The sequence below is a fragment of the Sander vitreus genome, chromosome 9 (assembly GCF_031162955.1).
Source record: "Sander vitreus isolate 19-12246 chromosome 9, sanVit1, whole genome shotgun sequence".
NCBI lineage: Eukaryota > Metazoa > Chordata > Actinopteri > Perciformes > Percidae > Sander > Sander vitreus.
The window spans coordinates 24,864,768-24,889,150 of record NC_135863.1 but is presented as its reverse complement, the minus strand read 5'-3'; the positions used below and the strand labels follow the sequence as shown (position 1 = coordinate 24,889,150).

Sequence of the window (24,383 nt, the reverse complement as noted above, 5' to 3'; positions counted from 1 at the left end):
TCTTCGTTAACATTAACAAATTGAGATTGATCAGATAAATAGGACTTAAACCAGCTTAGTGTGATTCCTTTAATGCCAACTAAGTGTTCCAGTCTCTGTAACAGGATGGTATCGTCAATAAGGTCGAACGCAGCACTAAGATCTAGTAAGACAAGTCCTTTGTCTGAAGCAGTTAGAAGGTCGTTTGTAATTTTCACGAGTGACGTCTCTGTGCTATGATGCATTCTAAATCCTGACTGAAAGTGTCACGGATTGCCGAGGGATAGACAAAGCTTGGACCCAAATGCAGATAAGGAATTTATTGAACAAAAACTTACAAACAAGAGTGTCCAGAGGTTGGCAGGCAGGCACACACTAAAATAATCCCAAAAGGCTTGAAGACCAGGAAGCAAAAAACACAGGAGACCAGCCACGACGACAGTACACAACAGGACATGAAGCACAACACCGAACAATGATCCCACACCAGACAAAGACAGCATAGAGACTAAATACACAAGGTAACGAGTAACAGGAAAGGTGACACCAGGGCTGGGGAACAGGTGGAACACATTAGACAATCACAAGGGAGGGAAAACTAAGACAGGAAGTAAAACAAGACAGAAAACCGGACTACCAAAATAAAACAGGAAACAGAAACATACACAATCAAATTCATACACAATCAAAACCGGAAAACAGAAACATACACAATCATCAGAATGATACATAATCAAAACAGGAAAACAGAAACATACACAATCACAACAGTACCCCCTCCTCAAGGGACGGATCCCAGACGTCCAAAACACACAAGTCAACCCAGGAAGGGCGGAGGAAAATTCAAAAACACCACAAAAACGTCCACAAAAAGAAAAGCGGCCCAAGGAGGGCGGAGAGGGTCTGGGGGAGGCAGAGAGTCAATGGGGCTTGAAAACTGAGGACCGTGGAACTCGGGGAACTGAGGGCAACTGTGATGGTTGGGGTTCGGCTGGCTGTGAGTTTCTGTTTTGTTGGTTATTTCTGTTATGCCCTCTTGAGTTTCTGTGTTGTTTTCTACTTGCTATTTTCTGTTATGCTCTCCTGTCAGTCTCTGTGTCGGCTCTGCTTCTCTGTGTCTCTCTGTTTCCCCACCTCCCCTCCTGCCTGCGCCAGCCAGCTGATTGCGCACACCTGCTTGCCATCTCACCATCACTCCTCCCGCCGTATACACCTGCCAGTCATCAACTATTCTATTCATCTGATCTACTCACCATATTCGCTTGAACGTTGTTTCATCCTTCATGGTGACACAAGCTCCAAGCTCCTCAAGCTCGCTATTGCATTCCCGTATTATCCGTTTCTCTGTCCTAATCCCTTTTTCTGTGTTCTCTCCCTGCAGTCATTACTTCCATCCCTCTGTCTCCAGTCAGCTGGCCTCATCCTCCAGTCCCCTCCTCTTGGCTCCCTGCTCTACACTACCTCCACGCCTCGCCTCTCCCCGCTCCTCGGCCCCCGGCTTCCAGCGCCCTTCCTTGAGCTCCTCGCCTGTTATCTCCCCGTTCTCCCTGAGCTTCCTAGCTGCTCCCAGCCCCAGCCTGTGCCCGCATCCCCAGCTTCCCACGCCCTTCCTCGAGCTCCTCGCCTGTTGTCTCCCCGTTCTCCCTGAGCTCCCTAGCTGCTCCCAGCCCCAGCCTGTGCCCGTATTCTGCTAATTTTAATAATTAATAATTATTATTAATTATTAAAATTAATAATATAATATTAACAGTCTATGTGTGAAATGGTGCGCAACGGCCTTAAGGTTATGTTTTCGTGGGTGTGTCCCTTTTTATTGGCTGTGTCACAGGTGATCCCCAATCAGTAGAGACGTGTCTATAAACTTGTGGTAATAAAAAGGCAGAGTTTGCGCACACAACATGGTGTTCAACGCACCCCCGTTTCAGTTTTAAAAAAAACATGTTGCTACACATCCATGGTTTCTACGTTTTGTCGGGGCTGAACCACAGATGTATTAGGAGGGCTGAACGTAGCCCAGTTCCTGCTGCATGATACAGGACTGTAGCCTGGGAAAACTCTGACGAACATCTGGCAAATTTGACATTTGCTCTGCAAGTCAGTCTGGCCAAGAGCCCATTCAAGCCCATTTCCAATTTTTCCAAATCAAGGCACCAATCACAACGGTTTACACAATGACGATAGCGCAGAGATGGTAAGCAGCTTTTTGTTTACATTCAACATGATGGCCACCGAACGTGGATGTATTAGCCACCGAAGCGCAGCAACCCGTTGATACAGCTGTCGCTGCTACGTCACCCGGATCATTGGTCTGATTGGTTGAAGGACTATCCAATTGCGCCCAGAGGCATTTGAGCGGCGTCCATTGGTGACGACCCTTTGGAAATGAGCTGTGAATTAACCTTTACTGAACTGAACTAACCGGATTATTCATCTCAGGAGTACTATAAAAAAACAAAAAAAAAACTACCAGCCAAGTTCTACTGTAAACATTAAACAACAACAAAAATCTGATTTAAAAAATAATAATCTAAAAAATAAATTAAAAGGATCTAATTCACACACACAAAAAAAGTATTTTCAAAGGGTTTACCTACTTACAAAGTCACCCAAGGTTATCTACGTATTTATTTTTTATTTATTATTTATTTTATTTTCCACTAGTGTGAATAAGTCACACCTCTGTTGTAAAGCTGTTAGAACCTACTATGAGTTGTATGAGTGGTAGCAACTCTCCACTGATTGGATGACATGAATATGGGTCATCTGTAGATGGATATATAGGCCTTTTTGTTTTCAAGTTTAGACGTAATGCTCTCAATGCTGAATATCATTTTCTGGTTAGGACTTCAAAAAAGGTGGGTATAACAGAAAAATGAAGGGTACAGATAAAAAACACAACTTAAAAATACAGAATTAAATGTGTTACTTCCTTTTTGTGTCAAAAGTGTATGCTAGGTAACTAATTAAAGTTACTAATGGCTCTTGTAGCTATACTTTAAAAATCAGTTCATTGTAAGGTCAACGGCTCTTGTATAGCCTACTTGGAGAGAAAAAATGTCTTAACATGTTTTCCTCAAAGGACATAGCTTTATTTTTGGGGTAGATTTCTCAAAATATTTATACAGAATTTACATACATGCCCGTGGTCTTTTGCTAGGGTTTTTTTTTTCTATTGCAGTTTACAACAATTTTCTAACTAGGTGTTTAGAGAAAATCTTGTGTATTTTTCCAGTTTTCAGATTATACCTGATATTGTTCTTTGTCTGTTATGTCTATTATTGCCAGGTCTTAAAAATAGTGTGAAACGCAAGGTTCTGTTTTTGTTTGCAAAGAAAAATAAGACAGATTTTTGTTTTTTTCAAGAATGTCACTCAACAGCCAATGACTGTAATTTTTGGAGGTCACAGTGGGGAGACAACCAGAGTTCGAATTACGTGGGAGCCAGTGGGAGCTGAGCTCCCATAGAGAGAGGATGAGCTCCCATGAAAGCAGTAAAATCATATACCTGTGGGGGTCTCTAAAAATCATCAGCACCATTATTTAAATCACAAATAAAGCACTTTTCCCAAACACACGGAGCTCTGAAGCAGACCTGTGCGTCGCTTAGTGTCCACTCTCGCTGTAGAAAATAGAGATGAGCAGCGCCCCTTCCGTCCGTGGTCTGTACAGCTTCAGGTTTATAATGGAGGTGCTCTGCTGTCGATATGCTGCGGCAGATGTGTCACGTTTGTGCTCCATGTATTTGTGTCGTAGTGTTGGTTTCCCACCTCCGATGTAGAGCAGCATACAGCCACTTCCCTAAACTTTGTCTCATTCAGAGACCAGAGTCTCAAACGGGGCTCTGTGTCTGTCAGAAGGTCTGAGATCTACCGTATCAGCAGAGCAATTACGTAATGCACAGCAGACTATGGTGTAGGTAGATTATTTTCTGAAATATAGTGACTTTATTCTTGTAATAGCCTATTATCACTTTATTTTTCTCAAAATATTACGACTCCTCCAAATCACAGAGAGCACAAATGGAATATATTTTGAATGTGCACAAAGTTTTGAACATGAGCATTAATCTTGCTCAAACACATTTGAAATATTACAATCCAGGGCTTTATTAATCCATTAAAATTAATAATGTATCATTGAGGTGAATAATTGTCATGTGCACATTTAAGGAGGTTACTTCCTCAACAAAAGACGCAAAAGAGGAGAGAAGAGTAAATGATGCTAGGCTACATGTGTACTGACTCATATAATTAGAAAAGTCGATCCACAGGAGAATAAATAGCAATACAGAATGCCTGAGAGCCTTATTGTAATATATTTCATTATGTCTTATATTTGGATTGTAATCTATGTTTCCCTTTACATAAAGATATTTCCAGCATACATTGATTCAGAAAAAGGTAAATAGGTGCATAAAAATTCACCAGAATGCAGGAAATTAAATGTTTAATGCTCAAAATTTGCTGCTCATAGACTACTTTTTTTTTTTTTTTTTTAAAGAGACCCCCACAAAGATGAAATCATAATTCGAACCCTGGAGACAACATCTGGTTAGCACATGGATCAGAACACTCAGCTGGTGTAGGAATTTTTAGGTACAATTTTAATGGGAATATTCAAAATACTGACTTAGATTCTTCAGGGTATTTTCTCATAATGGTAATTACCAAAATAATCATTCAATAGTCATTATAAACATATATGGATACAACGCGTCTGTGGAGAATAACATGCTTGTCAGGGTTTTGGTATTGTTCTGTCTTATTGTGGTAGTCTTGTTTTTCTGTTATGTTCTGTTTCCTGTTTTTATTTTGTAGTCTGTCTTCTATCTATCTATCTATCTATCTATCTATCTATCTATATATATATATATATATATATATATATATATATATATATATATATATATATATATATATATATATATATATATATATATATATATATAGATCTATCTATCTATATATATATATATATATATATCTATATATATATCTATATATATATATTCTTACAGTGACAAATATATATTGATCTATCTCTCTAACCTTTGTCCCATTCAATATGACCTTGATTCAGATCCAGTGTGACGGTTGTGAGCGCTGGTACCACAACAGCTGCGTTGGATTCCAAGATGGTGGTGGTGCAATGTACAGCTGTCCGGGCATGCATCCCTGAACAATAATGTAAATGTATCTGTAAACAGCATTGACAAACAAAAACTGTATTGTAAATATTTTAAGTTATTGTAAATAGTTACATTTTTAAAAGTGTAGTTTTTTTTATTTTAGTGAATAATTTTACAATTGTGCTTAATTTGGGTTTATTGTAAATATTTAAAGCTCCAGAAAACAATATTTTGAAGTTTGACTCATTAATTCAGCAGTTACAGCGGGGTCACACATTCTGACGGCTGCTCTACTTATAATATATGGTGACCTCTGAGGTACTGGCTCTGTGATGACTATAAATAAGAAAACATGTGTCCACATTAATGTGAAGAGATGAAATAACTACCCCCAAACAATATTTTGAAGTTTAACTCCTTTATTAAGCAGTTACAATGGGGTTACACATTCTGACAATTTACCCAATGTGCTGATCCATTAAATATTTAGTTCTTTCATTTCTTAACAGTACAATATTATTATTTTTAGGTAGGTTATTACAAATGTAACTTGTGCATGCAGTCTCAAAGAAATAAATGTTTAGAAACATTTCAGAGAAAATGTATCTTAATATATTTTATTTACTTTCAGATAAACATATGTTACTATGCCTGAGGTGGAATATGGTCACCAGCGGTTTACTCTTTGTCCTTAGGAAGCTGTAACAAATCGCGAATAATCATACAGCTTGCATCCGTGGATGTAATGTATTAATGTTTACGCCGTTTGCGTAGGCGCTCTTCTTCGCCCTCCATTGTCTGGCACGCACGAGCAGACGATGTGCAACAGCGCCCTCTGCGGTCACAGTTTCTGATGGGTCACAGCTTTCGGTGCAACACCGGAACCAAGGAAGAAGAAGAAGAAGAGTGCAAGTTGCTAATGTTGGCTAACGTTAGTTATCGTGGAGTGACAGCTGTGACACGGATGTCTCTTTAGATTTTTGCTTTTGTCCATTAGCTTCAGCCGGTGTGCTTTATGTCGATAACACCCCAGTAGGTATTCATTTCGCTAGTTAGCACCATGGCCAGTCTGCTTTCGATGCAAAGCTTTACATCTCTGAGGAAATCCGGAAGCGTAACGTTAATTCATTTAACTTCTGCTCTGGGCATCGATAAGCGAAACTACAGCAGCAAAAAAGGGTCTTCAACCGAGTATTTGCACCAAAGTGTTGTACCATCGATGCATTACCAGAAGAGTTTACCCAGGTAAGGAGCTAAATGTGAATTACTTTTTTTTTTTTGTTTTTTGTATACATTAACTACCTTGGAGATGTCTGGTGACTGTAGCAAGGTGTTTCTAAGTTAAAGAAGGTGACCCATTAAGCTGTTAGATGAATGTAGGTGAAAGTGCACACTTGATTTTAGGTCGATGACCACTTGGGGGCCATCTACTGACAACATTTACTGTTGAGAAGCTACATTTTCTCTTTGATCACTCGTTTTAAAAAAAAAAATGTTTAGGCTACCCATACCAAAGTTGGAGGATACTGTCAAAAGGTATTTAGCAGCGCAGAGGCCTCTGCTGGATGTTGACCAGTTCAGGTAAGTTTTTATAAAGAAAATCCACCTTTTTAATTTCAAATATTTAAAACTTACTGACCAATACTAACTACTTGAATCTTACCTGCAGCAATCTTAATTGTGTATTTTAGAACAACAGAGAAACTTGCAAAAGATTTCCAGAATGGTGTGGGGAAACAGCTACATGAGGAACTGGTAGCTCAGGACAAAAAGAATATGCACACAAGCTACATATCAGGTGAATGTGCCATTCTGACAATAACTACTCTCAATTTGAGTATTTAACATAGAGTCAGTAATTAATCTGGTCGAAAACGTATTTTCTTTCAGGCCCATGGTTTGACATGTATCTTTCTGCTCGCGAATCTGTGGTGCTGAACTTCAACCCCTTCATGTCCTTCAATCCTGACCCTAAAACGGAGTACAATGACCAGCTTGTGCGGGCGACAAATATGGTTTGTTCGGCAGTGCGCTTCATGAAAACGCTGCAAGCCGGATTACTGGAGCCAGAAGTTTTTCACCTCAACCCGGCAAAGAGTAACACAGATGGCTTTAAAAGGTTTATCCGCTGGGTACCGTCTTCACTGTCTTGGTATGGAGCTTACATGGTGAATGCTTACCCCCTGGACATGTCTCAGTACTTTCGCCTCTTCAACTCAACTCGGATTCCCAAGAGTGGTAGAGACGAGCTCTTTACTGATGAGAAAGCGCGACATCTCCTAGTTATGAGGAAAGGCAACATGTATGTGTTTGACATTGTAGACAGGGATGGTAATTTGGTGAAGCCTGCAGAGATCCAGTCCCACTTGAATTACATTTTGTCTGACCTGACGCCAGCGCCTGCCTTTCCTCTCGGAGTCCTGACTAGTGAAAACAGGGATGTGTGGGCCGGGCTGAGGGAGAAGCTGACAGCTGCTGGAAATGTAGAGGATTTACGGATTGTTGACAGCGCCCTTTTCTGTCTCAGTCTGGACGATGAAAGCATGAGGGACCATATTCAAATCTCCCATAACATGCTGCATGGCGACGGCTGCAATCGGTGGTACGACAAGTCCTTCAGCATCATTCTGACCAAAGATGGACAGGCAGCCATCAATTTTGAGCACTCCTGGGGCGACGGCGTAGCAGTGCTTCGCTTTCAAAATGAGATCTTCAAAGACACAACGGAGCAGCCACTGGTACACCCGGGCTCTGCTGCTGCTGCTGTGGATTCAGCCTCTGCTGTGCGCAGACTGCAGTTCAACCTGGACCGTGAGCTGGAGAATGGCATCAAAAAAGCTAAGGAGAACTTTGACTCGGCTGTATCGAAACTCACCATTGATGCCATGGAGTTCAAAAAAGGTGGCAAGGAAAAGTTAAAGAAGAGCAAGTTGAGTCCAGATGCTATAGCCCAGCTGGCTTTTCAAATGGGTTTTCTGAGGCAGTATGGACAGACAGTAGCCACATATGAGTCCTGTAGCACTGCAGCGTTCAAGCATGGACGCACAGAGACCATCCGGCCAGCCACCATACACACTGAACGATGTTCACGTGCCTTTGTTTGCCAACCAGGCCAACACAGTGTGGAGCAACTACAGGCTATGCTGAGTGAATGCTCTAAATATCATGGACAGCTCACCAAAGAAGCAGCTATGGGTGAGCACAGGACATTTCAACATGTATTTAAATGTTTGCAATTTGTGATACAGTCAGGTCCATAAATATTGGGACATCGACACAATTCTAATCTTTTTGGCTCTATACACCACCACAATGGAGTTAAAATGAAACGAACAAGATGTGCTTTAACTGCAGACTTTCAGCTTTAATTTGAGGGCATTTACATCCAAATCAGGTGAACGGTGTAGGAATTACAACAGTTTGTATATGTGCCTCCCACTTTTTAAGGGACCAAAAGTAATGGGACAGATTAACAATCATAAATCAAACTTTCACTTTTTAATACTTGGTTGCAAATCCTTTGCAATCAATTACAGCCTGAAGTCTGGAACGCATAGATATCACCAGACGCTGGGTTTCATCCCTGGTGATGCTCTGCCAGGCCTCTACTGCAACTGTCTTCAGTTCCTGCTTGTTCTTGGGGCATTTTCCCTTCAGTTTTGTCTTCAGCAAGTGAAATGCATGCTCAATCAGATTCAGGTCAGGTGATTGACTTGGCCATTGCATAACATTCCACTTCTTTCCCTTAACAAAACTCTTTGGTTGCTTTCGCAGTATGCTTCGGGTCATTGTCCATCTGCACTGTGAAGCGCCGTCCAATGAGTTCTGAAGCATTTGGCTGAATATGAGCAGATAATATTGCCCGAAACACTTCAGAATTCATCCTGCTGCTTTTGTCAGCAGTCACATCATCAATAAATACAAGAGAACCAGTTCCATTGGCAGCCATACATGCCCACGCCATGACACTACCACCACCATACTTCACTGATGAGGTGGTATGCTTTGGATCATGAGCAGTTCCTTTCCTTCTCCATACTCTTCTCTTCCCATCACTCTGGTACAAGTTGATCTTTGTCTCATCTGTCCATAGGATGTTGTTCCAGAAACGTGAAGGCTTTTTAGATGTTGTTTGGCAATCTCTAATCTGGCCTTCCTGTTTTTTGAGGCTCACCAATGGTTTACATCTTGTAGTGAACCCTCTGTATTCACTCTGGTGAAGTCTTCTCTTGATTGTTGACTTTGACACACATACACCTACCTCCTGGAGAGTGTTCTTGATCTGGCCAACTGTTGTGAAGGGTGTTTTCTTCACCAGGGAAAGTATTCTTCGGTCATCCACCACAGTTGTTTTCCGTGGTCTTCCGGGTCTTTTGGTGTTGCTGAGCTCACCGGTGCGTTCTTTCTTTTTAAGAATGTTCCAAACAGTTGATTTGGCCACACCTAATGTTTTTGCTATCTCTCTGATGGGTTTGTTTAGATTTTTCAGCCTAATGATGGCTTGCTTCACTGATAGTGACAGCTCTTTGGATCTCATATTGAGAGTTGACAGCAACAGATTCCAAATGCAAACAGCACACTTGAAATGAACTCTGGACCTTTTATCTGCTCCTTGTAAATGGGATAATGAGGGAATAACACACACCTGGCCATGGAACCGCTGAGCAGCCAATTGTCCCATTACTTTTGGTCCCTTAAAAAGTGGGAGGCACATATACAAACTGTTGTAATTCCTACACCGTTCACCTGATTTGGATGTAAATACCCTCAAATTAAAGCTGAAAGTCTGCAGTTAAAGCACATCTTGTTCGTTTCATTTCAACTCCATTGTGGTGGTGTATAGAGCCAAAAAGATCAGAATTGTGTCGATGTCCCAATATTTATGGACCTGACTGTATATTCAAATAGGCAACGGTCCTGGAGTGTTTTTGGAGTCTGTTTCTGAAAACATGCCCTGAATGATCTTTTTTTACTTGGTCATTCTACTTAACTAGGGCTGAACGATTTGGGGAAAAAATCTAATTGCGATTTTTCTGCAAGATATGTGATTTCGATTCGCGATTTAAAAAAAAATCTATTTAAGTATAGCTAAAGTTCAATTATCACTGTGTAACAGAAAACATGTCATGGAGCATTATAACATGAAACACCATCAAATCTGCTCTATATTCTTATGCAAGGATGAGAACATAGATATGAATTGCTCGCAATATGTTTTTTTCTTTGAATAAGCATGGAACATTCAAACACAGAACATCTTTCACAAAAGCTAAAGTTATAATAAAAAATTCCAATAAAAAAATATCCTGTATCTTTAAATCTTTCCTGTAAACTGAATTTTCTGATATGCCTCAGTTCAATTGCAGTATCTACATATTGCACCTTCTACGATCATGTTAAATAAAGTAATACAACATAAATGAAAAATCCACTGAAAATGGGACATTTCTGTTAATAATCTGTGACTAAATGTTCACATTCGATTAATCATTCTTTCAAATCGCGATTTTGATTTGAAAACAATTTATTCTTCAGCCCTACACTTAACCTTTCCTGTTGGTAACTTTTTATAAGGGGCTTAGGTAATTTATTAACAGGAAAGAATGTACATCTACTAAGATAATGACAAACATTTTAGATTAAAGGGTAAATGGGCAATTGAAGACAAAGCTGGTCTCAAAACACACAAACCTTTGGTCTGCTGTACTAATCACTTCTTTTATTGCTCTCACCAGGCCAAGGTTTTGACCGTCACCTGTTTGCCCTAAGATACCTGGCCTATTCAAATAACCAGGCTCTGCACAGCCTGTACACAGACCCAGCTTATGCTGCCATCAACCACAACATCATCTCCACCAGCACCCTCACCAGTCCAGCTGTGAACCTTGGTGGCTTTGCCCCAGTGGTGCCTGATGGGTTTGGTGTTGGCTACGGTGTCCATGACGACTGGATCGGCTGCAATGTTTCCAGCTACCCGGCTCGCAACGTCCATGAATTCCTGCAGTGTGTCTACAAGTCCTTAGAGGACATTTTTACTGTCCTGGAAGGAAAGACACTCGGCTAAGAAGTGTTTTGCCATCATTCTAAGTTCCCAAATTGCTGATAAATTTCTCTGGGAAGTTTGGAACTTTAAATGTATTTCTTGAATGGGTTTGGATATTACTGTAGGTACAAACGGGTGATTTTGTTAATTCATAGAAATGAATGCGATGTTTCTAGTGTCCGCCTTTGACTGCGGACAAAAGTCATAACATGTATCATGAAAACCAAATTGAATATAAAATACTGGAAAACATGTTGGCTTTCCACTTAAACTGATTAAACCCACTGGCTTTCCAAGACCGTCTCCTAAATGTGGAGTTGTCAGTCCGAGCCGAGTTTGTTTCCCAACACAGAGCCAGGGCTTTGTAAAACACGGTTTTCAGCACACACACACACACAGCTAGCAGACCATGACGAGATATTCGCCAAATTAAACAAAGTATATTGGATTAGAATAGCTGACTCCACCTTTAAAGGTGGTCTAAGTGATGTCACATGTTTTTTAGACTACATTTTTTTGTCACAGAGCAATCATCTCCTCACTCTCCGCTAGCTGCCTGTCCCCTGAACACACTGTAAAAAAAAAAAAAGTGTCTCTGTAGACAGCCCAGGCTCCACAAACAGCATAAAAATAAACTGTGCCAACCTGCACCACAAAACAAACCGACAAGGATTTGGGGGTGGGTTTTTTGTTTTTCGGAGTGCTGCTCATATTTACTGGGCTTGTCAGATGTAGATTTTCTCTGCAATACAGATTAGTTTAGTGAGTCAGACTGTGCCTAATCAAAATGTGATTAACAGTGCAATTGCAGTAGTCACTGTAATAACTTCTGTTTCCTGCTTAGTGTTTGAATGTATTTTAAATTAAAACTCCATTACATTTGCTCCATTTTTTTTTCCATGTGTGTTGCAAGAACATCGCATTACTAAAAATTGTATTTCTATACACAGTGTAATAGAACATGGACAATACAATTCTCATTAGAAATGTTAAGACTGTTAATACCAGCAAAGGACACTTATAATGAAATATTACAAGTAGCTTAGACAAGCAATACATTTTTCTGACCCTTTTTATTTAAAATAAACAGCTCCACCAAAAGCAAATGTACAAATGCGGTACTACAACAGAAACATTAGCTAAAGCAATTAAAACGATCAAATTCCACATTTAGATAGGCTTGATCTTGAAGTGTAGGCCGATGAGACTGAAGACCAGGCATTTCAGATCTTGCACCAGGTAGTAGAACACGCGAAGACCTTCAGGGTCCCTGAAACAATGCAATTTAAAAAGTTAAACCTTTTTCTTATTGACAAATATACAGTGCCTACTAGGCAGGGCTCAACGCTAACTTTTTTCCCAAGGAGCACGTGCTCCTAAGTAGAAAAATTTAGGAGCGCATGAAGAATTTTAAGGGCACAATGAAAATGTATCAAATAATGTTTTTCTTTCATAAAAAGGAATACGAAGAGACATTTACAAGCAAGGGGATTTCATTTATTTGAATAGAACAAGTAGCCTATACTAGGTCTTTGATTATTTGCTTCAAACTATTTAATTATGTAATAACAATACTATGGTTAAAGGTTAATTTATTGTCTTTGTACAACAAATGTCCCACTAAATCCAGACAGACCTTTGGAGAATTCACTCCAGTCAGCTAACAGAATGACTTACATAAGGTAACTGCTATAACTGATACTTGTAGAACAGCCAACGCAGAGTGGTTCACTGCGGATTATGTGTAGCTGGCTTTACCTGTACAGGGGACGGAAGAGAGACGTCGCCTCTGTAACATGCTCTGCTACTTGTTCAGTTAACAGGGATAGCAATGCGGTTCCAACTGTGGTTACTTTTCAAAATGCCACGCAGCCATCCCTCGCTGCAACATATAAGGACGAGCCGAGAGCGGCCGCTTTCAGACACACTGTATGTGCTCCAGTAAAGAGAGAAAGACGAACATGTAAAACTAAATGTAAAGAAGTTCATGGGAGCTACTGGCGGCCACAGCTGCAAAAAACGGCAAGTATGAAAATACCCTAACGCACCGTCGAGCCCTGCTACTAAGGGTGTTGAATTTAATCGTTGCATCGCGATGCGGACGTTTCTGCATTGATGCAGTGACGGACCATAATCGATTATTGCCTATTGAGGTTACTTGTTGATTTTCCGGTCTCTGCTTTTGTTCTTTTTGCCTTGTGTGTGTTGTCTGCTGTGTTTAGACTCCACTACATTCAGGAAATGCCTTTTTTAAGTGCAGATACAATAGAAAGGGGAGTTCATACACACACACACACACATAATATTGAGGAGGTGACGCATCGTGATAGAGTCAGATTGTTGACTAGATATTAGTAATCAAATCGTGAGACCAATGAAGATTCATACCCCTAGTGCCTACTTTCCCAACTCCTGAATAAGGCGCTTACTTTGACTGGTTGACATCAATCAAAGATCCAATTTTGGAGGTTGTGAATGAAATGTGCTCATCTCCAATGACGATCTCCAATTCCTGTGAAAATTTGGACAAAAACAGGCAACTTATTTTTAAGGCTTCAAAAACTTCTGGTCAAATTATTCAATGCAGAGTTGATTTACTACAGTACTACTACAGAACTAGAGATAAGGTCTGATGGTGAATTGAGTCACAAACCTGTCTGCCAACTCTGTCAGGAGGCGGCCACAGAGCATCATCTTCCTTGGTGATCTCACTGTCATCAATGATTCTCTTCAGCTCCTCCATCACACTTTTGTGTACATATGCCTGGGTTGGTACACAGAACAAACATGAACTCAGTTACACTTTGTACATGTGTGAAGTTGGGCCATACATTTATAACCTGTGAGAATATATACATTTTAGATGTTTATTATCTAAATATAAAAATAATGTTATGTTATGTACTGTGTTTTAACAGACAATATCTCTGCTTGGGTGATCATCATTATAAAGCCCCTTAATAAATGAGCACTACACCCATCCCTTGTTACATACAATACTGCATGAAAGCACTTTGAAACAATATCTCAGGAAAATACTTCGCATAATCTGTTATACGAGAATGGTGCGGAGACAGTGCCATGCCATTTATAATATCAATGAAAGACAACGACAGAAACCCCAAAATCATGGACTTCAAATTATTCAGTTACTCCAACAGCAACGTGTTTATAATTATGACTTACCTCTTTCCTGATCATGACGTCATTCTTGTAGTTGCTGTTGTTTGCGTACCTCAGTTTACCTGCAAAAAAAATGTTCTATTTACAGTGGAAATTCAAAACAATGCATCACTTTAACCAAACCCATGCGTTTGTTAACGTTACCCTACAGGCCACATGGCGCCTAACGCTCAGGATATATTACTTTTAACATTACTGCATTTATAATTAATATTTTTGCGGTATGAATTTAGTCTAGACATCAACTCTTATCATTAAAGGGGAAACCAAAGAGATATTTTGGCGCTCGCAACTCATTTTAAATCCGCTGCGGCCTAGCCATTACCGGGTGGCTAGCGAAGTTAGCTTAGACGCAGGAGAGCTAAAACATTTGTATTACCGCCAAACTGAACTTACCGTCAGGTCTGAATTCAAATTCCAGGAACTCGTGTCCAAACTTTCCCTTGTGCCCAACATAATATCTCAAATAGAAGTCACTTGTTGACATCTTTACTCTCCAGAAAGTACTCTTTCTGGTGAAGTCTGCGTAACAAAACTCAGCTAGCAAGAAAAGCTAGTGAAGTGTCTCGCCATCAATATACGCATGCGTAGAAGGTCACCCGGTTTTTAAGACTTTTTTTTCCCGAAATTTGTCTTTCAGGAAGTTCTTACTATAGACTTAGTACCGTATTTATCATGGTTGTATTAAAGGTTATTATACGAATGTTTAATATCCTTAATATGCCATGGACGAGGATTTACTATCCCTGAAATGAATTCATTAACATTATACTCATACTCATCATACTCAAATTGCCATATTAAGCTGAGTGAAATGTACATACACAAAGTAAGGTTTTATCATTGAATTTAGAGTCTATCATATAGACAATAATCAAATCCATAATTCCATACAAAAATACTGTGTCTCATGGGCAAACTTCACATTCACGAAGCGAGATTTCTCCAGTGTCAAAATATAAAACTTAATACGTTTGTGAATATATTTATTTTGACCTTTTCAGTTTGATTTATTTTTACCTTTCTGTTTTTGGTCTGATTTGACTCCAATTCAACTTACTTTAGTTGTTGGTCCGAAAATATTATTGCTTCTTTAATTAAGCAGTTACTGGTTAATGTTTGGGGTTGGTTCTGCCCATGATTTTATCGTGGATGTGATTATATAATATTATGTTATAAGAGAAGGACTTCATACACTGTCTGAAAAAAGTTCTGCCTGAAAGACGCTACTCAGGTTTGTCATCCTACGACTTTAACGGTCGTCGCATATTACTAGCGTCATCACTTTCCGCTCCCAGGATCGGTCTTGACTACACGTGTGGTTTTTATAAACGTTTACCCATGGCAGGCTCATTTTCTCAGGAGCTAGAGGATTTGTTGAATCCTTTGCCTAAATTTGCTGATCCAGAGGATGACGATGACGAGGCGACTAAAGCCAAAGTGATAGAAAGATTCAACGAGGACGACGATGAAGATGGGGGCCTAAGTGCACTGCGGAAGCACAATACATCTCTGCTTTCAGAAACGGACAGACGGTATGTGGGGAAGACAGTCTCTCGTAAACAGCTGCTGATGGATATTGATGAATCTGGTGAGGAGGAGGGCAGCATAGAAGAGCAAGATGAAGAAGAGGATTCTTTAGGGGATGAAGAAGCTGATGATGATGATGATGATGATGAAAATGAGGAGTTGGTGGGCAGTGAACTACTGGCCTTTCCTCAGGGAGTGGACTTCCACAAACTGACAGAGGGCATGGATGACCTGGGAGTGAGTGAAGATGACAGTGGCGAGGAGACTGAAGGCAGTGATGAAGATGACACGGAAGACGATGATGATGATGATGATGAAGACGACAACGAGGATGAGGATGAGGGAACTGTCCGCACATTTTCTCAAGAGAAAGTAGACGAAGAAGTTGAGAAAGGGGATGCTGTGAAGAACCAGCTGGCCCTGTGGGACCAAATGCTTGAGGGTCGAATCAAAATACAGAAAGCTCTGGTGACTGCCAACCAGCTTCCACAGCCGCTGACCTTCCCAGAGTTCAAGAGGAGAGGTGGAGCCGAACTTGCGGGGGAGCTGAAAAAGACCCACAAAGCTTTGAAAGCTCTTCAAAGATCCCTGCTTGAGCTTCACGACCAGACGCTGTATCAGAATGCAAACACGAGGAGCATCGCTCAAGGGAAGACGAAAGCTCAGGGTGAAGACGAGGAGATAAACAGTGATGATAATGAGGATGAAAAAGGGTCTGTCCAGGAGGACGGCGCGCCTAAACGAAAACTACAGATGGCAGAGTACCCGGACTTCATGGCCAAACGGTTTGCTGCTTTCCAGCCTTACTGTAATGCCACGTTGCAAAAGTGGCATGATAAAACCAGACTGACTATGGGCAAAAGCAGCAAGGGTTTTGGGGCGTTCGACAGAAACATATTGACCCAGGTGGAGCAGGTGATGATGGACAAGGAAAGGCTGGTGCGACGCACCCAGACCCGACGCTCAGAATACAGAGTCCTGGGAAAAAAAGAGGCCTCTGTTCTCACTTCTGAAACTGTCTCCACAGAGGGAGAGGAGGTGGAACAGCTGAAAGCAAACACACATCTAAAGGATCTTGATGAAGATATATTTGATGATGATGATTTCTACCACCAGCTTCTAAGAGAGCTGATTGAACGCAAGACAAGTGCAGCTGACCCCAATGATCAGGTGGCTATGGGCAGGCAGTGGCTGGCCATCCAGAAATTGCGCAGCAAGATCAAGAAGAAGGTAGATACCAAAGCCAGCAAGGGCCGTAAAGTCAGATTCCACATCCACAGTAAGCTGGTCAATTTTATGGCTCCTATTGACCACAGCTCAGTGAGTGACGATGCACGCAGTGAACTGTATCGTGGCCTCTTTGGTCAGAACTCCACAATCAGGGAGTGATGTGAAGGAGAGACTGTGGGGGCACATGCCAAAGTTTTAGGATGTAAACAAAACAGTGCCTTTTCTTCACCCTTTAATTACGCAGAGTAGCAGTTTGTGTTAGGACAGAAACTGGGCCTGCTTTTTGGCATGAGAAGCTTGACAGAATATGGACTTGCAGGGGACATAGTTCTTCATTAATACATTTTATACAATGTAATATTTTCAGTATGTCTTTTTGCCTGAGCCATGAGCAATTTTTGATAAAACATGCAATACATGAGTGTTTCCAACAAAACAAAATGCCTAATGACTGTTGACAAACTACAACTACTGATGACAAAGTATATAATTTTTTCTTCTATCACCAAGTCTCATGATTCAAGTAAAGTGTGCATTTCAAATTGTATGACCTTTTCTTTAAAAAGTGAACTGTACTTATGTGTCCCAATTCCATACAACATGGAAACTGTATAGTATACTTATATCTTAATAGCGTACCGTTTTGCCAGTAACTATACAAGATTCAACACATTTCACTGCTTTAACAGGGCACAATAAAAAAAAACTGCATATTTAGAATGAACCTTATTGGCAGTGACAGATAAACAGCCACATTTAAAAAAAAAAAAAAAAATCACAATAGAAAATACAAAAAGATTTTTATTGAAAAGAAATACTGGATATGGCTTTTTCATAGCAGAAAGTATGACTTGTCATACACCGTGTTCAAGTCTTATTACTTAAACTTAGTGTGGAAGAAGCTAATTCAAGCTGTTTATCTAATCCTTGCCTGCACCCCCAAATTTCCACAAAAAAACAAGAGGATATGACCAAAGGTTGCTACAGCCTCATTGCCACTACATTACTCCACAGTATTTGGAAATTAAAAGCAAGTTAAATGTTCAACCTTACAATATAGCACCAATCATGTGTCAATTTTCTTAATGTCTAGATTTAGAGTTAAATAGAACAGTTAAAAAAAAAACCAACAACAAATGTTTTGAAAACAAATGTATATTTTTTTTTAGATCAAATACAATAATTTGGAAGTGACAGATGGGTCACTTCAAGCAAACAGTACCTGAGAACTTTATCATGTGAAAAATGTATACAGGAAGAAAACTCCATTAAACATAATTTACAGAACAGATTAACATTGGGTATCTTTAACTTGACATTTTATAGTTCAGTGTATTTCACATGAACATTGCATACATTAGTATCTGTCGATTCAAGTTTATGGGAATCAAAGAAAAGTAATACTTTGTGGTAATTTCATAACATAAGTAATTGTTCTTTGTTACCACCATCTTATTAAATGAATTAATGTAATGTCAGTATCACATTGAAAATAAAAAAAATCAGTCCACAAAGACGGTACAAATATTTTTTGGTGATGTCATACATCAGATGATTTGAGGTGGGAATCGGTGGTTTTATTTGACAAATAACGTATTTAGTTTGTTAGTTTTAGACAAGACAAAGCAAGTGCAGCTTGGGGCAACGTGAAACAAACAAATTTCAATCCATAGTACATTATTTCAATACAGCGCTTGAAAAAAAATTGTCAAGTTGCATTGATAAAGGGAATTAGCCCTAATGGTAGTGAGATAGGGTAAGGCTGTAAAACAGTATGTTGCTACACTCCATTTATTGTATGGTTAAAGGCCGTCACCTTTTTAGACACAAAAACTTCTTTAATTAGTTTCAGTGCTGTGGTAAAGGCAAGCAGCAGTTTTAAATTAAATTACAAGTTAGTCCCTTTGTATTTCTAAGCCTTCCATCTCATACAGTACACAAGCTATAGAGAAAACTAGAACTGAATACAAACGCTTTAAACCAGCTACACTAAAGGATACCAAAAAGAGGCCTTTTGATTCCCTGGCAAATTACTCCGGCCTTTTTAGCCACAAGGTAGAGCAAATTTGGCATGTACCAGTAAACCCTCCTTTCTCTCTTTGGGGAGAGCTGCTCAGTAGCGCCGACTGCTGGAATCGTTTGGCTGGTTCTTTGTTGTTCCATGACCATTAATGCACCCATTCAGCCGTTTGGTCAAACCACCGTTTAAAATATCCTGGATGTGCTGAACTATGAGATTTATGGCAACTGTATTAAGAGACAAAGAGAATGTGTGGTGTTTGTTTATATATATATAAAAAAATAAACCACACACTATATATACACACACACAGTATCTCAAAAGTGAGTACACTCCTCACATTTTAGTAAATATTTAAATTCTATCTTTTAATGGGACAACACTGAAGAAATTACACTTTGCTACAATGTTAAGTATTAAGTGTACAGCTTGTGTAACAGTGTAAATGTGCTGTCCCCTCAAAATAACTCAACACACAGCCATTAATGTCTAAACCGCTGGCAACAAAAGTGAGTACACCCCTATGTTAAATTCCCATAGAGGCAGGCAGATTTTTATTTTTAAAGGCCAGTTATTTCATGGATCCAGGATACTATGCATCCTGATAAAGTTCCCTTGGCCTTTGGAATTAAAATAGCCCCACATCATCACATGCCCTTCAACATACCTAGAGATTGGCATGGTTTTATGTCGGTTAGCCTAATAGCTGGTTTGATTTGCATTGAGAGATGATTTTATGGAATGTACCCCATGCCAATCTCTAGGTATGGTGAAGGGCATGTGATGATGTGGGGCTATTTTAATTCCAAAGGCCAAGGGAACTTTATCAGGATGCATAGTATCCTGGATCCATGAAATAACTGGCCTTTAAACATAAAAATCTGCCTGTTTAGACATTAATGGCTGTGTGTTGAGTTATTTTGATGGGACGGCACATTTACACTGTTATACAAGCTGTACACTTAATACTTAACATTGTAGCAAAGCGTAATTTCTTCAGTGTTGTTCCATTAAAAGATATGAAATATTTACTAAAATGTGAGGGGTGTACTCACTTTTGTGAGATACTGTATGTATGTATGTATACACACACACACACACACACTAAATAACTTATACAAAGTGGTGGACCACACACACACGTTGTTTTATGATTAAATACCTGCAAACCTAATGACATTCCATACAATGTATACATGAGAGGCACATGCTGGGTCGGTGTCCTGCTTCAAGATGTTTAGACTATGTACAGTGTAGTTTTCTATTGCAGTTAGTCTTGGATGGTTTAAAGATCTTTTGTCAAATCAACAGACAAAGCTGTTTTGTTCTCCCAGCAGCTTTTGCTTCCTTAGTTTTAAAAACAATTCCCAGTTTAGAGGCCACTCAACACAGCTGTGTTTCAATTTCTTTAGTACCATCTACGAGCTCCAAAAGCCCAAATACTCACCAAGATTGCCCACTCCTCTCGGTATGATCACATCAGCATATTTCTTTGTCTAAACAGCGTTAATAAAAAGGACAAAGGGTTTGACCATGAGTCAAAGCTGAAGAACAACCATCCAAAGGATTTGGGCAGTACAGCACATGTAGAATAGCACTTACTGGCAGACAGAACTCCTCAAATGCAGGCTTGACAAAAGTAATGTACTGTGCTAGAACGCTTTCCAAGTCCCGTCCACGTTCACTTATATCACGCAGCACTGGGGGAAAATGAGACCAGGGAAGTTATCTTTTAAATAAAAAAAAAGAAAAAGAAAAAAGGTATACCAATAATTTGACATTGAGAAAAAAAAAACGCTTTCGCTTGTTTGCCGAGAATTATTGTGAATGAATTTTGTGTCTGTACGGTAAATATGAAACTACTGCCAGTTTGTTCAATCAAAAAGACTCCAAGAATATCTTAGTATATAGCTCCCCATCAAACCACAAAGTTTAAGTTTAAAACTTAGTTTTTTTGTAAAGATTAAATAAACAAATATTGTATTGCCTTTTGACACAGCCAGTCTAGCGTTGTCCCACTGCTTCCAATTTTTTTGACTAAGCTAACCACTCTTCGGTGGTAGCTTCAAATTTACTTTACAGATCTGAGTGTTATCAATCTTCACATCTTATTCTCAGCAAGAAAGCAAATAAGTATTTCCTGAAATGTCGAACTATCTTTAATCAAGTTTCCTGCCTCTTGTGTTTAGAAACTGAAGGGATTTGTCAAGTCATGCTTGTACATTTCACCTCTTCGAGATAGACGTGTATCTGCGTCGGTGTCCACAAACAGCTTCATTTGGAATAAGTCTCGGATCTCCTGAGAATAGAACATCAGGATGCCCTCAAACAACACCACATCAGCAGGGTACACTGTCACCGTCTCTTCCTTCCTGCCATACAAAAGACATTAAATGTAAAAACACTTAAAGTGTGCCTACATTACAAGACTGCACTGAACTGAGCAATTGTTCGTTTTATTGAACTATTCTTTTGTAAAAAAGGGAAAAACGTGTCATTTCTTTTTTCAAAAGTCTCGCTTTAAAGCTACAATGAAAATCTTTCAGTATTTAATTATTCATCATTTCAGACCAACACAAGAGCAAAACAAAAGTTAAAAAAAAGGGACCACACCCGTACTTCTGCATGTTTTAGTCAATTTACTACAATTACATATACTTTGTATTACTGACGACAATTTTCCATAGCATACTGTGATGTGATCCAGATTTTCAAATATATTTGCCCCCCTTCCAGACATCTATGGACCTGTGGACACGTGTTATGTTGTCTCTGTATGTAGCAGACTCATTCACCTGGAATGGGAAACAAAGTCATAAACAGGGATGTGTACGGTTTTTCCCTCCTTGATGTTCCACAAAGTCGCGATAATGAGGTCATTGTCAAATGCATCTATACAGAAGGAAAGAGTACAAAACAGTTAAAATTATTTCTCTAGCAGGATGAAATATCACCAAGCAAACCACACACATCAAGATCCTGAAACACATATGACTTAATTGCTGGAATCACATATCAAAATTGAATACACAAGGCAAACAGCAAGAGACACAGCTGTTTCAGACCAACAGACTTCTATCCTTGATTACCCTGCTGCCAGATGATGCATGAATACAATGAAGCATGCGATGATGGGAATATTATCAACATACCTGGGTGGTCGAAGTTGAACTGGCCCTTGAGTGCCTTGGCCTTCTGCTCTAGGGTGAGGACCCTGTAGAAGCTGTCTTGGCTGAGGATGGCAACTTGCCGCTGGTGGTGGTCAATCTCGTTCTGGCCCAGCAGCTCCATGATCTTGCTGCACACCGACGACTGTCACACAGAAGAACAAAATAGTATGACAAAATACTGGCCCCTTATTCACCACAAAAGATTGCAGTTTACTCCACATTCAGATAACATGAGTAGGAAAACAGGTGGCTCTGTGAGCAGTTAGTCTTAAGGTGAAAAAGGGGGCATAGTACCAGGAAGTTACACCCACAAACAACTGTTGAATAAAGTTTTGTTGATTTAATCACCTATAGAATCATCCTACTGTCACCTACATAACTAACGTAAAGGACCAGCCTACTTCAATAACAACTACATTTATATACCTGCCAGGTTTAAACTGTTACAGTGGCTTGCAGGCAGGACTGCTTACTTTGCTTCTACCTCTGGCATTTAAATGACCACATTTGTCACATATTAAGAAAAAAATAAAGACTTTAATTTTGCCTTTTTGTTTTGTATCCTGATGATCTACTCTGCAAAGCAACTGTGCAACAAAATATAAATCTAATGCATCCATTTCTGTTCTTCAAAAGAGAACCCTTACATACAAAAATATTGAATACAGAATAAAATACGATAATGCAGATATTAAGAGTAAGTCTCTCATGACAATGAAGACATGAATTGTAATGCTAATGAGCCATCCTGTTAAATGGGGTGAAGGCAGCATCACAACTTGATACTAGCCAGTCTGCCAATCTGCTTATATGCAAGATTGTGGAGTTTGAGTTTTCAATGTGTTTTTGGTTTGGTTTTGGTGTCTCATTTTCATCATAGCCGGCAGACTCTGCGCAGCTGATGCAAATTAATCATCTGATTTTACCCTGATCCTGATATGAGACCTTAAGTCTGATTTCCATTTAGGCCTATCACACTACTTTATTAAGCATCTAAGAAAAGGTAGCCTATATTTTGAATAAGCACATGTTCCTGTTTTTACATGCTGTCGGGCGTTAATTAACAAGCAACACAATCACTGCAATTTATCAAACAGAAACATAAAAAAATATAACGTTACGATTATTTTACAAAAGAAAAAACAAAATGCGCGTCATCTTTAAATTTCCAAAAACAAATCCATTTGTGTCAGCCCACACATATAGTGAAATACAACAAACACCTTATAAATACCATTAAATAAAAAAGCCCTTTATTATGATACAAATACCCACCTTGCCACTGGCTGTCCCTCCAGCCACACCAATGAGGAAAGGATGCCGATTAATACTTTCATTTTCGTCTTGGTCACCTGGCTTTGTCTCGCAATCGCCTGTCATGCTTCATCTGCAGCGCGATGCGGCCCTCTACAACCTACAACACACACTGGGGTGCCTTCGCTCCTCCCATTTGATGATGGTGACGATGATGAGGCTGACGTTAATGGGCATGGAAGCGATGATGATAAGTGGTGGTCTGCCTCCATGAATTTGAACATTAGCCTACATAGGCTACATTTAATTTCTAAATCCCATAACAAAAAGGCTTTAAAAACATTCAACATGTGGACATCTTAGATTCAGATTCAGAAAACGTTATTGTCCTTCCTTGTTCCTTGTATAGGCTACATTGCACTTTTTCTGGCAATACATAAATAAATAAAAAAATAAATAAAAAAATAAAAAATAAGTGGTGGTCTGATTATGCATGAATATGATGATGATAATGATGATGATGATGATGTTGTTGTTGTTGATGATGATGATGATGATGATGAAATCAGAGTTAGGTCTATTACGTTAAAAATGTTAGTCAATTAGTAAGTCAAGAGTGTAGCCTTTCTTTGTAATTTTTCCAATTGTGAATTGTGAAGTTTTTATAAAGCTTTAAAAAAAAAAACAAGTTGTAGTCTATTACACACTCAGCTCTCCATTCGCCTACTTTCATTACTTGTTTCTATTACCACATTTGAGATAAAAGCATTTACTTCAGGACATTTATTTAGCTGTTTTTGGGTGCACATCACCTTGCAATTTACGGTAGGCCTATTGCCAAAATTA

General features: G+C 39.5%; 4 protein-coding genes across 5 annotated transcripts; 2 read left to right on the top strand and 2 right to left on the bottom strand.

Moving 5' to 3' along the window:
- The first annotated feature begins 5,969 nt into the window (after positions 1-5,969).
- On the top strand, positions 5,970-12,034 carry cpt2 (carnitine palmitoyltransferase 2). 2 transcript variants are annotated; one of them, XM_078259456.1, is made up of 5 exons: positions 5,970-6,352; positions 6,608-6,688; positions 6,799-6,905; positions 6,998-8,302; positions 10,843-12,034. In XM_078259456.1, the coding sequence occupies exons 1-5, from the start codon at positions 6,168-6,170 to the stop codon at positions 11,169-11,171; spliced, it is 2,007 nt and encodes a 668-aa protein (XP_078115582.1). In that variant the 5' UTR covers positions 5,970-6,167; the 3' UTR covers positions 11,172-12,034. The 2 variants fall into 2 exon arrangements, with proteins under 2 accessions (XP_078115582.1, XP_078115583.1); XM_078259457.1 differs by having other exon boundaries at positions 6,262-6,352; positions 6,777-6,905.
- Positions 12,035-12,204: 170 nt separating this feature from the next.
- On the bottom strand, positions 12,205-14,920 carry magoh (mago homolog, exon junction complex subunit). Its single transcript, XM_078259459.1, has 5 exons — positions 14,730-14,920; positions 14,337-14,395; positions 13,804-13,914; positions 13,580-13,662; positions 12,205-12,420 (listed from the first exon to the last, which is right to left on the bottom strand). Exons 1-5 carry the CDS (start codon positions 14,818-14,820, stop codon positions 12,321-12,323), a joined length of 444 nt encoding a protein of 147 aa, XP_078115585.1. The 5' UTR covers positions 14,821-14,920; the 3' UTR covers positions 12,205-12,320.
- Positions 14,921-15,599: 679 nt separating this feature from the next.
- Positions 15,600-17,640, top strand: aatf (apoptosis antagonizing transcription factor). The gene has a single exon (XM_078259454.1). It carries the CDS (start codon positions 15,675-15,677, stop codon positions 17,250-17,252), a length of 1,578 nt encoding a protein of 525 aa, XP_078115580.1. The 5' UTR covers positions 15,600-15,674; the 3' UTR covers positions 17,253-17,640.
- On the bottom strand, positions 17,482-23,683 carry uck2a (uridine-cytidine kinase 2a). Its single transcript, XM_078259455.1, has 7 exons — positions 23,559-23,683; positions 22,266-22,425; positions 21,909-22,005; positions 21,343-21,485; positions 20,716-20,813; positions 20,561-20,609; positions 17,482-19,340 (listed from the first exon to the last, which is right to left on the bottom strand). Exons 1-7 carry the CDS (start codon positions 23,661-23,663, stop codon positions 19,207-19,209), a joined length of 786 nt encoding a protein of 261 aa, XP_078115581.1. The 5' UTR covers positions 23,664-23,683; the 3' UTR covers positions 17,482-19,206.
- Positions 23,684-24,383: the final 700 nt, after the last annotated feature.